This window comes from Bos taurus, chromosome 10 (assembly GCF_002263795.3).
Source record: "Bos taurus isolate L1 Dominette 01449 registration number 42190680 breed Hereford chromosome 10, ARS-UCD2.0, whole genome shotgun sequence".
NCBI lineage: Eukaryota > Metazoa > Chordata > Mammalia > Artiodactyla > Bovidae > Bos > Bos taurus.
In genome coordinates, this window is record NC_037337.1 from 37,285,789 (window position 1) to 37,300,546 (window position 14,758).

Here is a 14,758-nt window from a genome sequence, read left to right on the forward strand (position 1 = left end):
GTGGCTTCCTGGAAGGGCTTGAGGTCAGTTAGAAGTTGATCCATCCACTCATTCACCACATGGGTGCTAGGCCCTGGGGATGCAGGCAGGCAAGGGCCCTGCTCTCCTGGGCGTCACCATCCCATCATGAGTGTCAAGGGTCCTCCTGGATTTGAGCCAAATCTGTGGCTTCTTTTCTTTAAGATTTCATGCTCCAAGTTGGCTTTCCTAACCTACTGGGATTGAGTTTTAGGGGGGTTTTGGAAACCATGGAACTATGAACATTTATATAAGGACTTATGTGTTCACTCTTCCTGACCCAGTTGTGGAAAATGAGAGAGAGAATGGAGGAAGATGAGGAACCATCTCTTTGGTTTTCAGGATCCTGAGGATTTGGAAACCTTCAGGGCTGGGCTTCCTCTGTATGTTTTATTTCCCCAATAGTACGTTAGGGGGTAATGAAAGTTACAGGGTTTCAATTGCAAGTAGAAAACAATAAATTAGCCGTGAATGGCAGGTGGTGGGCAGGCACCTTGGCCCCCTTCACTAGTAAATGACTTGTCCCAGACCCAACTTGAAGCCCATAAATCTATTAACAGTTCTTACTTCAGCATATTACAATCTCTCTGACACTCTGAATCCTTTGCCTGCGACTGAAGAGTGAATAGTAGTTGTGTGGATGACGAGGATCCGCTGTGGGCATCCTAACGGCCAGGTGGAACTGCTCTGACCCCAGGGCCCTGAGGGGAGGCCAGGTCTGGGCTGGGCTGGGCTGGGCTGGGCAGCTGGGCACGGGGGCTGAGACATACCTTGTCCAGGCAGATGTCGGAAATCTGGAAACGCAGAATGATGACCCAGATGAGTCCCAGGATGAGCGTCTGGTCTCCATCCACGATGTTCTCTGGCCCAATGAGGGGTATTGGCACCTGTGGGCATATTTTTCTGACCTCAGCCACAAAGCCCATGTACTAGAGAAGACTCATAGTAACCAAAGGGTTGGCTGCTGGATGGGAGGGGTTCTGTCTGTCCTGACCCAGGAGGTCCCCAGGGGAGAAGCCGGCATGCCCAAGGCCAGGCAAACCCAGGCTTTCCAAGCAATAATGGAGACAAGGCTGTCACCTTCATAGGCTATATATCTGTGACACGTTACGACTCTGAGCTTGAAGGGTACTGAGTAGCTTCTGACAAGGGCTACAGGGCTTGCACCTTCTGGAGGTTCTGGAGAGGAGGTGATTGGCTCACAGGCCATTGGCCCTGGGACCAAGTAGTGTAGGCTGGCATTATGTGGCTGGCAGCTTTCTGTTCTTCCATGAGTCTAGGGACCACAGTGCTCCATCCCTTGCTCTGGCCTCTCACCTCCCTGGCCTCCCTCCAGCATGCTAGGCTCCCAAGGGGCTGCCTGTGACCCACATCCCAGGACTTAGGCTCAGCCCAGCCAGTTTCAGCTGTAACTTCACATCCTGCAGACTCAGCCACCTCATGCTTCAGTACCTGAAGCCAGGAGCCCCCAGGCTTCCCAATTCCTGCTTCTCAATATAAATGACCCCTGCAGAGCCCCTCGACATGGGCCATGAGGATCCCTGTTTCTGGAGCTCTCCTCTCCTTTTAGAGACGACTTCTCTGGGGCTGTCCCTTCCTCTCAGGATCCCTCCTGTTTGTGGAGGCCACTCCAGGCTGTCTAGTCCAGCTTCTCCCAGGCAGCCCTACACCACCTCCCTTCCCTGCCTGGCTCAGTAGTGTCTGAGGCTTTTCCCCTGTGTCTGACCCTCACATCTAAGATCTGCTGACCAGCTGCTCATGGGCCTTGCCTGGAAAATATTTTCCTCCTTTATGAAAAGAGAAGGTTAAGAGTATACTGAATCTTTTAACTTAGACTCCACAATCTCTCACTGTAGGCAAAGGCAGATTTCATTCCTGCCCACTGGAGACAACGGTTGTTCCAGCTCCAGCCAGGTGGGTGCTCTCTAAGCCGGGAGAACTGTGCAAAGTAGGGCTTTGCTTCCTGGACTCTGTATCCCAGATGCTCCTCCTGGATTCCAGCTCCAGACCCTCTGTTTGGCCCTGTGGCCAGCCCAGGAAAGATGATCCGGTCATCTGGCCTGTCCCCACCGCCCACCCCAGCACCAAGCCCAGGAGCCCTCTCCCCAGTGCCCACCTTGGCCCTGAGGAAAGCCAGAGCTCGGCTATTGTTCTCCAGAAAATGGACGCGCATGCGGCCCCTGTTGGGGGGTGGCAGGGCCTCCCCTGAGATGAGCTCCAGGAGCCGCAGCAGGTGGGTGCCGTCGGCCAGCTCTGTGCATAGGTTCTGGATCTCGATGCCCACCTGGGAGGGGATGAGGAATAGGTACAGGGTCAGCCCAGCCTCTCCTGTCTGCTCCATCCCAGGACCTGGGTGGTGAAACCTAGTGCACCAGCCTGGAGGAAGGATCACTGGCCTTGGCCAGCTGAGCTCACCGTCGGCCCCCTAGGTCCACCTGCCAGGGAGCTGGGGGCACAGTGGAGGCAGCTGTGGGGAGGGCCCAGCTGCACTCACCCGGCCATGCTGGAAGATATTGTTGATCCACTTGGTGAAGGTCTTCTCCTGCATCTGCATGTGCCGCGCCTGCAGCTTGCGGATGTGGCCCATCTCGTACGCAGAGTCCATGGCAGGACTGGACCGGGAGAGCCAGCCTGGGGTCTGCGGCTGGACTCCTGCTTCAGGTGCCCTGTAGTGCCAAGGAACTGCTGGGGGTTGTGGGGCTCACTGGCCAGCAGGCCCGGAGCCCTTTGGGGATGAGGGGCCACTGGATATTTCCCTAAGCTGCAGACATTGGGGGCCTGGAGGCTGGGGGAGGACGGTGGATTCTGATGACTCCCTGGGACAGGGGACCCCTCCCTGCCATTGCCCCATGTTTGGTGGGTGAGGGCAGCTTGGGATCTAGCCAGGTAAAGTCTTGGGCTCCTGGTTGGTGACCTGAACTTCAGTGGCCCACCCCCTTTTCCAGATTCTTCTTCTAGAGCTCCTGCTGCCAGAGGTTTCCCCTGCGCCACAGCATTCAGCTGCTGCTGCTTGGGATGAATAGGGCAGGTGGAAGGAAAAAAGAAACTGCTCACCTTGTTGATGTCCAGGCCTTGGAAGGAGACCTGGCTGGGCGATCGGAGACGGCAGTTAGCAGGGGCTAGGCGGGGAGGGAGAGACGTCAAGAGAGGCTGAGGCTGAGGCTGGGGTAGTGCCATGGCCCTCCTCTTGGGCCAGCGAGGCAGGGGTGACTGCACACAGCCGGCATTGTCCTCCCACCTGCCACGGGGCGTGGCCCGGGCCCGGAGGGGGTGGCTCAAGAATGCTCCAGATCGATGCTCCAGGGTCTCCTCCTTCATCATCTCCCTGCTGCTAAGGCCTTCAGTATTGGGTGGAGTCCTGGTGCCCAAGACACAAGAGACGGGATGGTCTCGAGTTGGCTTCTGGTGGGAGCTCCAGACTGGTGGGGGCGCTGCAGTCTGGGTTCAAGAGCCTCTGGTCAGAGAGCTTCTGCACCCACACCGTAGGCTGAGGCTGCCCTTCTGCACCCCAGCAGGGCCTCTCTGTGAGCACCTGCAGGGCCGGAGATGTGAGTGAGCCTGTGGGGCCACAGCCCCCACATCCTCGACTCAGCACAGACCACAGGGAAGCGCTGGATCAGGGCTGGGCTTTCCAGGCTTGATGGAAACACAGGCAATCCAGACCAGGGCTGCGTGAAGGGGTCCCTTCCACCTGGGGGCCACTTTCTGAAGGGGGCTCCCCCTGAAAAGGGGTAACCCACACCTGCAGAGCCTGCCTGTAGGAATGAAAGAATCTCCTCCAGAGTCAGAGATACGGTGTTCACTCTTTGGGGCCCCAGCGAGGCCCCAGCACCTGTGCTCCCTGGGCTCTGGCTGGGCCCAAGGCTCGGAAGCAGGGGCTGTGGGGGAGCCAGCCAGCCCCTCTCTCCAACCCCCTACCTCCCGCTGCAACTGTGGACTGCACGACACAAGGAGAGCAAGTTCTTATTCAGGTGGCTTCACAGGACTGTCTGCTCACAGTCACGGGGCTAGGCTGTGTATCTAGATTCATCCACCCTGAAGCCCAGCAACCATCCTGAGGGAGGCGTCCCTCACAGTCCAGGCCGGTGAGAGGGGCAGGGGCTACAGCCTGCCCTTCAGAGCTGGGTGGGATCCATTACACCTGAACCTCAGCCTGTGGCTGGGAGTGAGGGGCATGCTGCCCTTGGGTGGTGGGGCAGATCCCCTGTATCTAAGAGGAGCCTCCACCCTTGTCCTCTCCCTGGGAGGTCCCTCTTACCATTGACTGGCTTCCCAGCACTTGGGATGAACCTGAGCTTCCTTGTTGTCCCAGGTCCAGTCAGGCACCAACAGATGTCACTGCTATGCCCCAAAAGCGGGCACTCCACAGGGCACCGCCACCCGATTACTCCCACTGCCCCTGCAGGTCCCCGTCACAGCACCCTGTCTCCATGTCAGCCTATGCCCAGCCCACCATGCCTTCACAGAGCAAGACTCCCCATTGCCAGGTGGGGACCAGAGCTTCCTGCTCACATCTGAGCATCAGTTCTTATCTCAGCTTAGAATGTCTCTTCTGCGCCCCACAGTCCACAGTCTCATAACAGCCCCAGTTAAAAACCTTTCCTATGGCCAACAAACCCCCGAAAAGATGCTCAGCATCGCCCATTATTAGAGAAATGCAAATCAAAACTACAATGAGGTATCACCTCCACATCTTTCAGAATGGCCATCATTTAAAAAATCTACAAACAATAAATGCTGGAGAGGATATGGAGAAAAGGAAACCCTCTTGCACTGTTGGTGGGAAGGTAAACTGACACAGCCACTATAGAGAAGAGTATGGAGATTCCTTAAAAATCTAGGAATAGAACTACCATATGATCCAACAATCCCACTACTGGGCATACACTCGGAGAAAATCATAACCGAGAGGCGCATGTACTCCAATGTTTGTTGCGGCACTTTTTACAGTAGCAAGGACATGGAAGGAACCTAGACACCCACCGACAGATGAATGGATACAGAAATTGTAGTACATATATTCAGTATTACTCAGCTATGAAGAGAATGCATCTGAGTCAGTCCTAATGAGGTGGATTAGCTCAGAGTCTATTATACAAAGTGAAGTAAGTCAGAAAGAGAAAAAACAAATATTATATATTAATGCATGCATGTGGAATCTAGAAAGATGGTACCGATGAACCTATTTGCAGGGCAGCAAGGGAGATGCAGACATAGAGAACAGACTTGTAGACACAGTAGGGGAAGGAGAGAGTGGGACGGATTGAGACAATAGCATAGAAATACACACATATTACCATGTGTAAAATAGAGAGCAAGTGAAAATTTGCTGTTTAAAAAAGGGAGCTCAACCTAGAGGGGTGGGATGGAGTGGGAGATGGGACGGGTTTCAGGAAGGAGGAGACAGGTATACCTGTGACTGATTTGGGTTGATGTGTGGCAAAGGCCAACACGATATTGTAGAGCAATTTCCCTCCAATAATTGTATTTTGTTCTATATTTTTCAATACTGTACAATTATAATTTTTGATATTAAAAAGAAATCCTTTCCTTCTAGGAAGTCCCTCTTCCTCCTGCCTCTGTAAGTTTGTTTCACCTCCCATTAAGAGCCTTGGCCCAGGCGTCGCATGTGATGTGAGCACCAGAGGACAGGGTGGAGCTGCACGGCCCTTTGCACACAGATCTCAACAGAGGTGGTTGTATTTGAGGTTGTTGGGTAGGTTGTTAGGAAACTGTTCATCTTTTTCCCAAGTTCAACTGTAATAAAGCTACTGTACGTGATGCCAGGACCAGCTTCTCTTGGGCTGTGACTGACTGCAGCCCCTGGGTCCAAATCCTGTTGGTCAGTACAGATTTGGAATGTTTGCATTGCAAGTAACTGAAGTTTCAAGTCAAATGGGCTTACACAATATAAACGTAGCATACTGGTCCATGTAACTGGAAAGTCTGGCAGGAGGAGAACTTTAGGTGAGGTTTGATCCAGCAGCTCAAATGATGCCACCACAGGTTTGGATTTCCTTTGCCTTTCTCAATGCCTCCTTCATCTTCATGCTCCCTGGGGTAGCTGCTGCCAGCCTAAATCCTCCAGCACCACTGGGCACTTCTCTCACAGCTATTTATATTGTGCCAATAGGCTCACTTCTTTGAACTGCACGGTTCAGAAGACAGAACATCTTCCTGAGAGTTGGAACAGAAGTCTGAGGGACCTCTCATAATCACATGTCAATTTCTGAACCATTTCTGTGACCAGGTAGATGAAATACTCTAATTGGCTCAGCCAATCAGGATTCATCCTGGAAAGAAGGAGTGGGATCTGTCTCCCCAAACTTCACCGTTCAGTTTGACGGTGGGGAAGTAGAGAGTGGCCTGTAGAAGGAAATTCCAGTCTGGATCACTAAAAGGGTAGGTGGGAGCCAGTGTGAAAACTCCAGATGTCTACTATGGGTGCTCTGCACCTGCTGGGCATGGCAAGAGGTAGAGCAGTGCCAGTCAGCCAGGGGTTGCATCCTAGCACTACGGCACCCTCAGGTGTCTGGCCAGCCTCGGTGCTAGAGAGGCCCAGTGATGCCCCGTCCCCGGCCTCAGAAGAGTCTCCTTGACGGTCCCTTCCAGTCTTGGCTTCCAGTCACTCTTGGTCGGTGCATAAACCTCCCTCAGTGCCTGCTTCCAGACTTGGCCTCTGCCCACATCAGATGGAGCTGCTTTCCTGCTGAAGAAGCCCCCATCTCCCACCTAGAGAACATGCGAGACAAGGGTCACAGGGATGGTATGCCAAGGGGCATGCCCATCCCTTAACTCCTCTGCCATGTTTCAGAACGGTTCCAAGGGATGCCTGCTTTATTCCCAAGACAACTGGCACACAGTCACTGAAAAACCAGAGCCAACGGGAAAATGTGACTTTTTTCAGAAGTTTATTGATCAGTAGACTGTCTTTTTTTTGACATTTTGAAACAAGATTACAAAAAAAATAGAAGCATTGTGTATTAATAGCATTTTTTGGCTAATTAACATGTCGCCTGGTACACTTAAATTCGGCCCATGTTTACCTGGAAAAAAAACGCACTGGTTATCTGTCCTAAGAAAGTTACTCTTCCGCCACATTCCATGGAGGAAATAAACAGTGCCTCTTTAAACGCTTTCGTTATCTCCAAGGCAATCTGTCCGTGGCATTGCTCTGGGCATCAGGAAGGAGCAGAGCTGCCAAGTGGAAAGGTCCCAGTGGTGGCTGTCAAGCCATGACTCTGGTGGTTAAACCCCATCCTACATGGTGGATTCCAGCACAAGACACCCCCAGTGTTACAGGGGCGGCTGCTGAGACCCAGTGGACAGGGAAGGGCCGTGGTTGGAGCAGTGGGGCCAGGGCTCTGCTGAGGCCTTTCCTGTGGGCCTGTAAGCGGAGTGGCGGTTGGAGGAGAGCACAAGGCATTTGGCTTCTTCTCACATGTTCTCTGACCCAGCTGGACACCAGTCCCATGAAATGGAGTAAGAATCCAACTCCTTAAGGCCCACCGCTCTGTGGGAGGGGCCACAGCCCTCAATCCAAGCGTTCCTGTTGCACGATGACAAGTGTTCCAGAGAAGCCAGTTCAGCCCCAGAGAAGCAAAAGACAACTGAATGCACGGCCCTCGCCACGGAAGAGTGCCCCCCCCCCCCCGCCCTCACCGGGCCATCCAAGCATGTGGCGAGCAAAGAATCCACGCAGGACGCCAAGCAGGCTGGACATCAGCGTGTGGCCACAGAGCTGAACTCTGTGATCATGAGCTGTACATAAAACAGACTTGAGATTCTTAGGTTTTCTTCTGTGGAGTCATAGACAGCATGGAGAGTTTTAGAGTTCTAGAGTTCAGTTGCTTCCAACCCCCAGCCATCCGTGAGTGCTCTAGGGAGGGGGCTCCTGGACAGTCGGGTGGTACTGGGAGGACAACACAGTCGGCCAAGGTGTCCAGATCCTGAGGGGTCTGTGTTACCAGCCCTGCTGCACATGGCCAGGGGGTAACGGGTGTTTTGGATCCAGACTCAAGGAACTCTGTGCAGGTCCTGGGGAGATGAGGGTCCTCACTTGGCTGCCATTCCTAATAGTTTCCAGTGTTTTTCTTTCCCATCAACTTTTCACGATGAGTGACTTCAGGTTTTTAAAGAAGATATTAACAAAAATGCACACACAAATTCCTTTTTCTTCATTTTTTTCTCAGCATTTAGCTGATAGGTGGTCTCCTGCCAGAGGTCATGGGGTGGTGGGGTGGGGATCACCCATGAGATGTTTCTATCCTCATAGCATCAGAAACACCTCCTCTCCAGCTACTCTAAAACAATATTCCTCTAAGTCAGTATATAGACAAAATCTACATATACACACATTAACAAGTGCCAAAAATATATACTCAGGACATATGTGTATATATTTATCTTTATATACGACAGCTGAACATAGCAGGATCAATCTGAGTGGAAATCAGCTAACTCTGGCATCTCCAAACCTCTGGACAAATGAACTCTCTCTCCTTCTCTCTCAATCTTGTCCTTTGCTGGAATCAACTGTGCTCACATGCCTGGGTGGTCCTCAGGTGTTTACAGAACCATCTGCTCAGATTACAGTACTGGAATTACAAATGTCTCTTTTCTATGTGTCTAATTAATTTCAAAGTGCTCATTAAGACTAAAACCATGTTATGTATTTACTTCTCTTAAAGCTAAATTATTTAGAAAGTAAGCTAGGGAGCGTGAGGGCTGGCATCTGGGTAAATGTTTCTCTAAAATAAATGTTTTTAAATCTGCAGTTCTGCCCTTGATAACATCAGGGGGGGAAAAAAATGTGGTTTTGGGAAGACTTGGGTGGGGCTGTTTGGATTGCCTTCATTTTTGGTGCCGGCAGGTTCCAGGCTATGTGGCCATCACAATAGTGATGAAATACCATGTCTCTCTTACTGCATAAGTAATGGTCAGGAAAGCCACCTGCATCCCGCAGCTGGAGCCCACATAGAGGCTGATCTCCACTTGCCACAGGCGTTTGGGTGAGTGGTCCAGAGAGGTTCACACCGGGGCCCTGGGAGAGAGAACACTCAGGAGCTGATGTACAGCTAAGTGCCCAAACCCTGCCTCATGAGGCACCCATGGTACGAACCACATAGATTCTGAAGAAAAGGCTTTATATGAGAGATTCCATCTTATTTCTGCATAAAGGCCTTTATCCTTTATACAGAAACTGTATTTTAAAAACTGGACATGATAAAAATGCCCATTTTCTTGTTACAAAAATAGTTTCTAACACTAGTAGACCGACTTCTTCTGCCTTCTAGCCAGTGAGGGTGGGCAGGCCCCTCACTCCCTTTGTGTCCACAGGGCCAGGACATGCACCAAGCCATGTTTTTGCTGAATTTAAATCCTGTCATCGACCAAAGAGCCTTGGAGACATGTGACCACGCTAACTGAGGACTGGGGAAAGCCACCTCTTTTCTTCCTCTAGTTTAAATAGTCTTTGCTACAAACGATTGGACAGACAAGTAAAGCTCATCTTCAGATTTCAATGTGACTAGAATACTAGAAATCTCGCCAGGGGTTAGTAAAGGTTGTGAGTTCCAAATTTCTAACCAAATACAACTTTGCTGGGAAGGCTTTGGGTTGGGGGAGCCCTGGGAAGGCCGGCCAGTGGATGCTGTGGGGGACACTCCCTGTGGCCTGGCTGCCTGCTCCACTGGCCAGCAGAGGGACGGGAACGTGCAGACAAGGCATGTCCTTCCCTCAAAGCCGGGGCAGCCCTCTTCTCTTTGGTAGATGGTTTGGAGAGAACAGAAACCTCTGCTGTTTTTTTTTTTTTTTTACTCTAAATTAAGCAGGGAACAAAATAAATAAGCTGGTCTTTGCTGCCTCCCGTTGCTCTCTGAGGGAGAGCTGGGCTCATAACAATGAACAGTTCAGTGGAGCCTAGCAGTGCCCCCAGCTCGCTCCCTGTGGTTCCTGGGATTCCATATCCGAGTTTCTCCAGGCTTCCAAGGACTTCCTGGAAGCCTTCCTAGAATCTCCCTTTGTTCTCAACCCTTCAAACTTCATATCCATCCCCTCTCCCCAGTATTTTAATAGAAACTCAGGGAATTTTAAGGTAAAAGGACCTGATCTAGGGTCCAGTGTCTGCCCTTCCCATTCTACAGATGGGGAAACTGAGGCACAGGGCAGGCAGTGTCTCGCCCAGGGTCACTCAGTGAGCTGGTGACAGAGTGGGCCTCGGGCCCAGGCTGCCCTGATTCCCGCCCCACACTGCCTTCCCTGTGCGTGGTCTGCCCCTTAGTCGGCCTTGGACAAGGACTTCCTGTGGGAGGGCGGCACGAGATGGGGGGGCAGGCTGCTGGGCAGCTCATAGCCGCTGAGCTTGATCTTTATGAGGTGCTTGGCCAGTGCGAACTCCTCCTCGTCCAGCATGCCATCGCCGTCACAGTCAGCCAGCTTCCAGATCTTGCCTAGGACGCTGTTGGGCAGCTTGGAGGTCACCATCTCCTTCTTGGCGTTGATGCCTGATATCTTTCCGTTGATGGGTGACAGGGTGTAGAAGAGCTCGTCGTAGACAGGCTTGTCTTTGGCCACGACCCACTCCTCCTCATCGGCGCCCTCCTTGGCGCCCTCCCCGTAGCCCTGGTTGAAGGGGCTCTCGGCCGTGCCATCGAAGGCGCCACCCTGCACGAGCGGCGGGGGCATGCTCATCTCCTCCTGGCTAATGAGGTTCATCAGCGACGAGATCTTGTTGGTCAGCATGTTGTCCACGGCCTCAATCAGCTTGGGCTTCAGCGAGTGGAACTTGGTGAAGTCGTAGTTCTCAAGCTTTTCCTGGAAAAGGAGAAACCACAGACTTGGTTAAAGCCCTTCTGCAGGAAGCAAACAAGGAGAGGGGTAGCTGGAGGGGACAAATGATCCCTTAAAGCCGGAAGCCCATACACTGGGCTGTCCAGAGCTCTCTCTTTGCTATGGTTCCCATATCTGAACTCACCAGGAGTGGCTTTTGGAACAAGAGGCAAGATACATGGGATGCAATGTTTTCCTGCAGTAGCTGACCGAGGTTAGCAACAGCATGAGGGACAGTGAACCCCTAGGACTTTGAGACAAAATTCCTTCACCCTGACTTTTTTATTTTTAAGCACTCTAGAGATCTAGTATTTTAGCTTTTAAAGAATTTTACACACCTTACATACTTCAGCTGATCTTTACAACAATGCTCAGAGTTAGGAAGGGCAGGTATCAGTAACCTACAGAGACCACAAGGGATGTACTGGCGGAGTCAAGACCAGAGCCCAGGCCTCCTGCCACTCAGCTAGCCTCTTAGTGCTGTAACGTGAAGCTGTGATAGAGCTGTCCGTAGAACCTATTTAAGTAAAAATGATTACCGAAAGATTATGGTGACCAGTTAAAAAATAGTTTACGGCACAAATACGTAAAAGTTGAAACTGGTGAGAGAGAGGAGGAGGGATGACAAGTGTTAGTCACTCAGTCATGTCCAGCGCTTTGCGACCCCCATGGACTGTAGCCAGGATCCTCTATCCATGAAATTCTCTAGGCAAGAATATTGGAGTGGGTTGCCATTCCCTTCTCCAGGGGATCTCCCTGACCCAGGGATTGAACCCAGGTCTCCTGCATTGCAGGCAGGTTCTTTACCATCTGAGTCACCAGGGATGGGAAGGGCAAGTACAAATGCAGCCAACAGAGCTGAGAGGTCTTAGTGGGATGAGGGTGAGTCTCAGCTCCATCTCCCAGGAGGGCTGGTGGAGCAGAGCACAGGGTCTGGAGATGGCTCTAGTGGATGTGGCAATCACCTGGCCAGGATGGGAACCGACTGCAGATGCCACAGAGGTTCTGTGAATGGCTTTGTAGAAACAGTCCTTCCTGCTTTGGTTTTCCTTGGTTACTCACCTTCCTTCCACCCATCCATCCATCCATCCATCCATTCATCCATCTAATCCAACATTTACTGACCATTTGTTACATGCCAGGCCCTGTTCAGGAATTTAAATATGAAAAGCCACAGTCTCTGCCTTCAGGGAACTCATATTTCAAAAAGGGCTTGACTTAGCTTACAGTGAAATAATGATAACATAAAATAGAATAAAGTCACTAACAAAGGGAAAAGACAAGAAACTGAAAGAAAGAGGGAAGGAACCATCACATTAGACAATGAAGACTGTGAAAGGCTATGTTCCTCAGCTGCCCTGGCTGGGGCCCAGGGATCATACCCCTTTGCTGTAGGAGGGGAAAAACCACCTGGTTATCACAAGAGACAAATCCTCTCTGGTCCTGAACTGTGAGAGTCACTCAGGGGATTTTTAAAAGGGGCCTGAAAAATCTAGTGAAAATGTCTTTTACAGCAGTTCTGCCAAAATTAGCAAAGAATTCCAGATATGGTGGTTTTTATTTGGGCTCTATGTGAAGTATTTCTGTTTGGACAATCCCAGAGGGCCAGGGAGGGGCCATCCAGGGGTGTGGTTTTCTGGACACGAGGCAGGGAGACTCCCGAGGGCAAGAGCTTTCACATACATACCCCTCGGACCTGACTGTTCTGGACAGAAGTCATGGGACAGGCAGTTAGAAAAAAAAATGCAACTCTGTGTCACCATAAATACCACACTTTCATTGTAAATAACGGGAAAAACTAGTAAGCAAAAAATATCTTAAATCACTTATAATACCATCACCCAGCAACCAGCTTTGCTAACATTTTGGGGGGGGATACATTTATAGCCATTTTAATAAACACACACACACACACTCTTTAGTTGAAATAAGACAAAACTATTTAACAACCTGCAGTTTAAAGAAATAATGTATCATAGCTTTTTATGATATCAGTTTTACACAACCTTTTTAAAAATTTAAAATTTTATCTGATTTAATTTTTAAAATTGAACTATGGTTGACTTACGAGATTGTGTTAGTGTATAAAAAAGTGATTCGGTTTTATATATACATAACCTTTTTCAGATTCTTTTCCATTATAGGTTGTTATAAGATATTGAATGTAGTTCCCTGTGCTCTACAGCAAAATCTTGTTATTACTCAGCCACAAAAAAGAATGAAATATTGCTATTAGTGGCAACAAAGATGGACCTGGAAATTATCATACTAAATGAACTAAGAGAAATATAAATATCATACGATATCACTTATATGTGAAATCCAAAAAATAATACAAGTGAACTTATTTGCAAAACAGAAACAGACTCCAGATATAGAAAACAAACTTACAGTTACCAAGGGGGAAGAAGGGAAAGGGATAAATTAGGAGAATGGGAATAACACCACTATATATAAAATACACAACCTTATTCTTAATAGCAACATGATAATGAACTGTATAGCTGGGTCCTTCCTCCTTTATCCTGTTCCACGTAGCTGGACATTTAGGTTGTTTTCAGTGGAGAATCAAAATTGGGGTCTCAAGGGTATGTTGGCAGGGCAGACATTCTGTGCTGTTATTCAAAAGTGGAGTCCTGAGCTTCAGATGGTGGAGGGGACAGAGCTGGCAGATCTCAGGAGAGGCGCCTCCAACACTCTTCTCAGCAGCACGCTCTGTGGCTGTCAGAGCAGGCTGGGCTGGGCTGACACCTGGCCAGCAGCCTGTACTCAGCTCAGCGCAGTGAGTCAGCACAGGTCTGGTTTCTAAGGTACCTTCCAGTTTTCATGTCCTCCATCCTCACTGACAGACCACAGTCACCTGCATGTCACCCTAACATCAGCAGCAAATGATGCTGCCAACACTTTGGGCTCCTGCTGCTGGCATCTCGGTTGGTCAGCCAAGGGGACTGAGAAGAGAAAGCAGGCAGCCTACACAAAAATCCCAGTGCTGCTGGGGTAAACAAGTCTGGATTCCCCTGAGTGCACAACACCTACCCTATTTCCTCATGAATGAGCCTGAGCTCTGGGCGCACACAGAGCCTCTGTGTCTGGCCAAGTGGACGAACGAGGGTGGTGCCCGCCCAAACTTTCCACCCGCCTGCAGGGGACGTGGATTCAGGCTGCAAATCCCTGGAAAACATGCCAGGGGAAATGGCCACATATTTGCAGAGGTCGACAGGAAGCAGCAGCAGCAGCCATTCCCGCCCTGGAGGGCACAAAGGAAGTAAGCTCTATGCTCACGTGTGCTGTACCCGCCTGCCCAGTCCTGGCCAGGGATGGGGTGCGGTCCAAGTTAAACCACGCCATCCCTGCCCTCCCCAGGGTAGCTCCAAGACTTGTTATTGGGATGAACATATACTGGGGAATTTATAAAGATTTACCCATCAACAACTGTATCCATCCAAGCCACCAAGCCTGGGATCCTGGAACTTCCTCCCAAGAGACAAAGATCAGTCCCAGCCCAGCTTTCGCTGGGCTCTCCCCTACCCACCCACTTCCAGCATGTACCAGAAGCATTTTGGAAACCCCTGGGAGGGTTGGGGCGGTAGGGATGGCTCTGCTGCCCTCTGCTGTTGAAATGCTGCCAACTCATCAGCTGTGGGGGACCAGTTCTCCAAGGAGTGGGACACAACTTGGCAGCTAAACATCAGCTGTAAGGCCCTGTTCTCCAAGGAGGATAACTGTACCACCCATCAAGGTGGTCCTGCCACTGCTCCCTTCATTCTGCAGCATGGTTGGACATGCTGCTGCAGCAAACCAGATTCCCTCCCCAGGCAGGCAGGTACACTGCGGGTCATTGGCCTCCCCCACCACCAGGCAAAAGCCTGCAAAATACAATTGGCTCTTGGCTACGGAGAAGAGTCACCCT

At 50.8% G+C, this 14,758-nt stretch overlaps 2 protein-coding genes across 2 annotated transcripts in view; both read right to left on the reverse strand.

The window, feature by feature from the left end:
* Positions 1-8,112, reverse strand: part of SPTBN5 (spectrin beta, non-erythrocytic 5) — a 54,878-nt gene extending 46,766 nt beyond the window's left edge. The window contains exons 1-3 of the mRNA XM_059890706.1: positions 2,513-8,112; positions 2,135-2,302; positions 789-905 (exon numbers count right to left, since the gene is read on the reverse strand). Coding sequence (XP_059746689.1) covers positions 789-905; positions 2,135-2,302; positions 2,513-2,623 — 396 coding nt within the window. The 5' untranslated portion in view covers positions 2,624-8,112. The remainder of the gene's footprint in view (positions 1-788; positions 906-2,134; positions 2,303-2,512) is intronic.
* A 1,707-nt stretch (positions 8,113-9,819) lies between these two features.
* Positions 9,820-14,758, reverse strand: part of EHD4 (EH domain containing 4) — an 83,913-nt gene continuing 78,974 nt past the window's right edge. Inside the window, exon 6 of the mRNA NM_001192053.1 lies at positions 9,820-10,833. Coding sequence (NP_001178982.1) covers positions 10,297-10,833 — 537 coding nt within the window. The 3' untranslated portion in view covers positions 9,820-10,296. The remainder of the gene's footprint in view (positions 10,834-14,758) is intronic.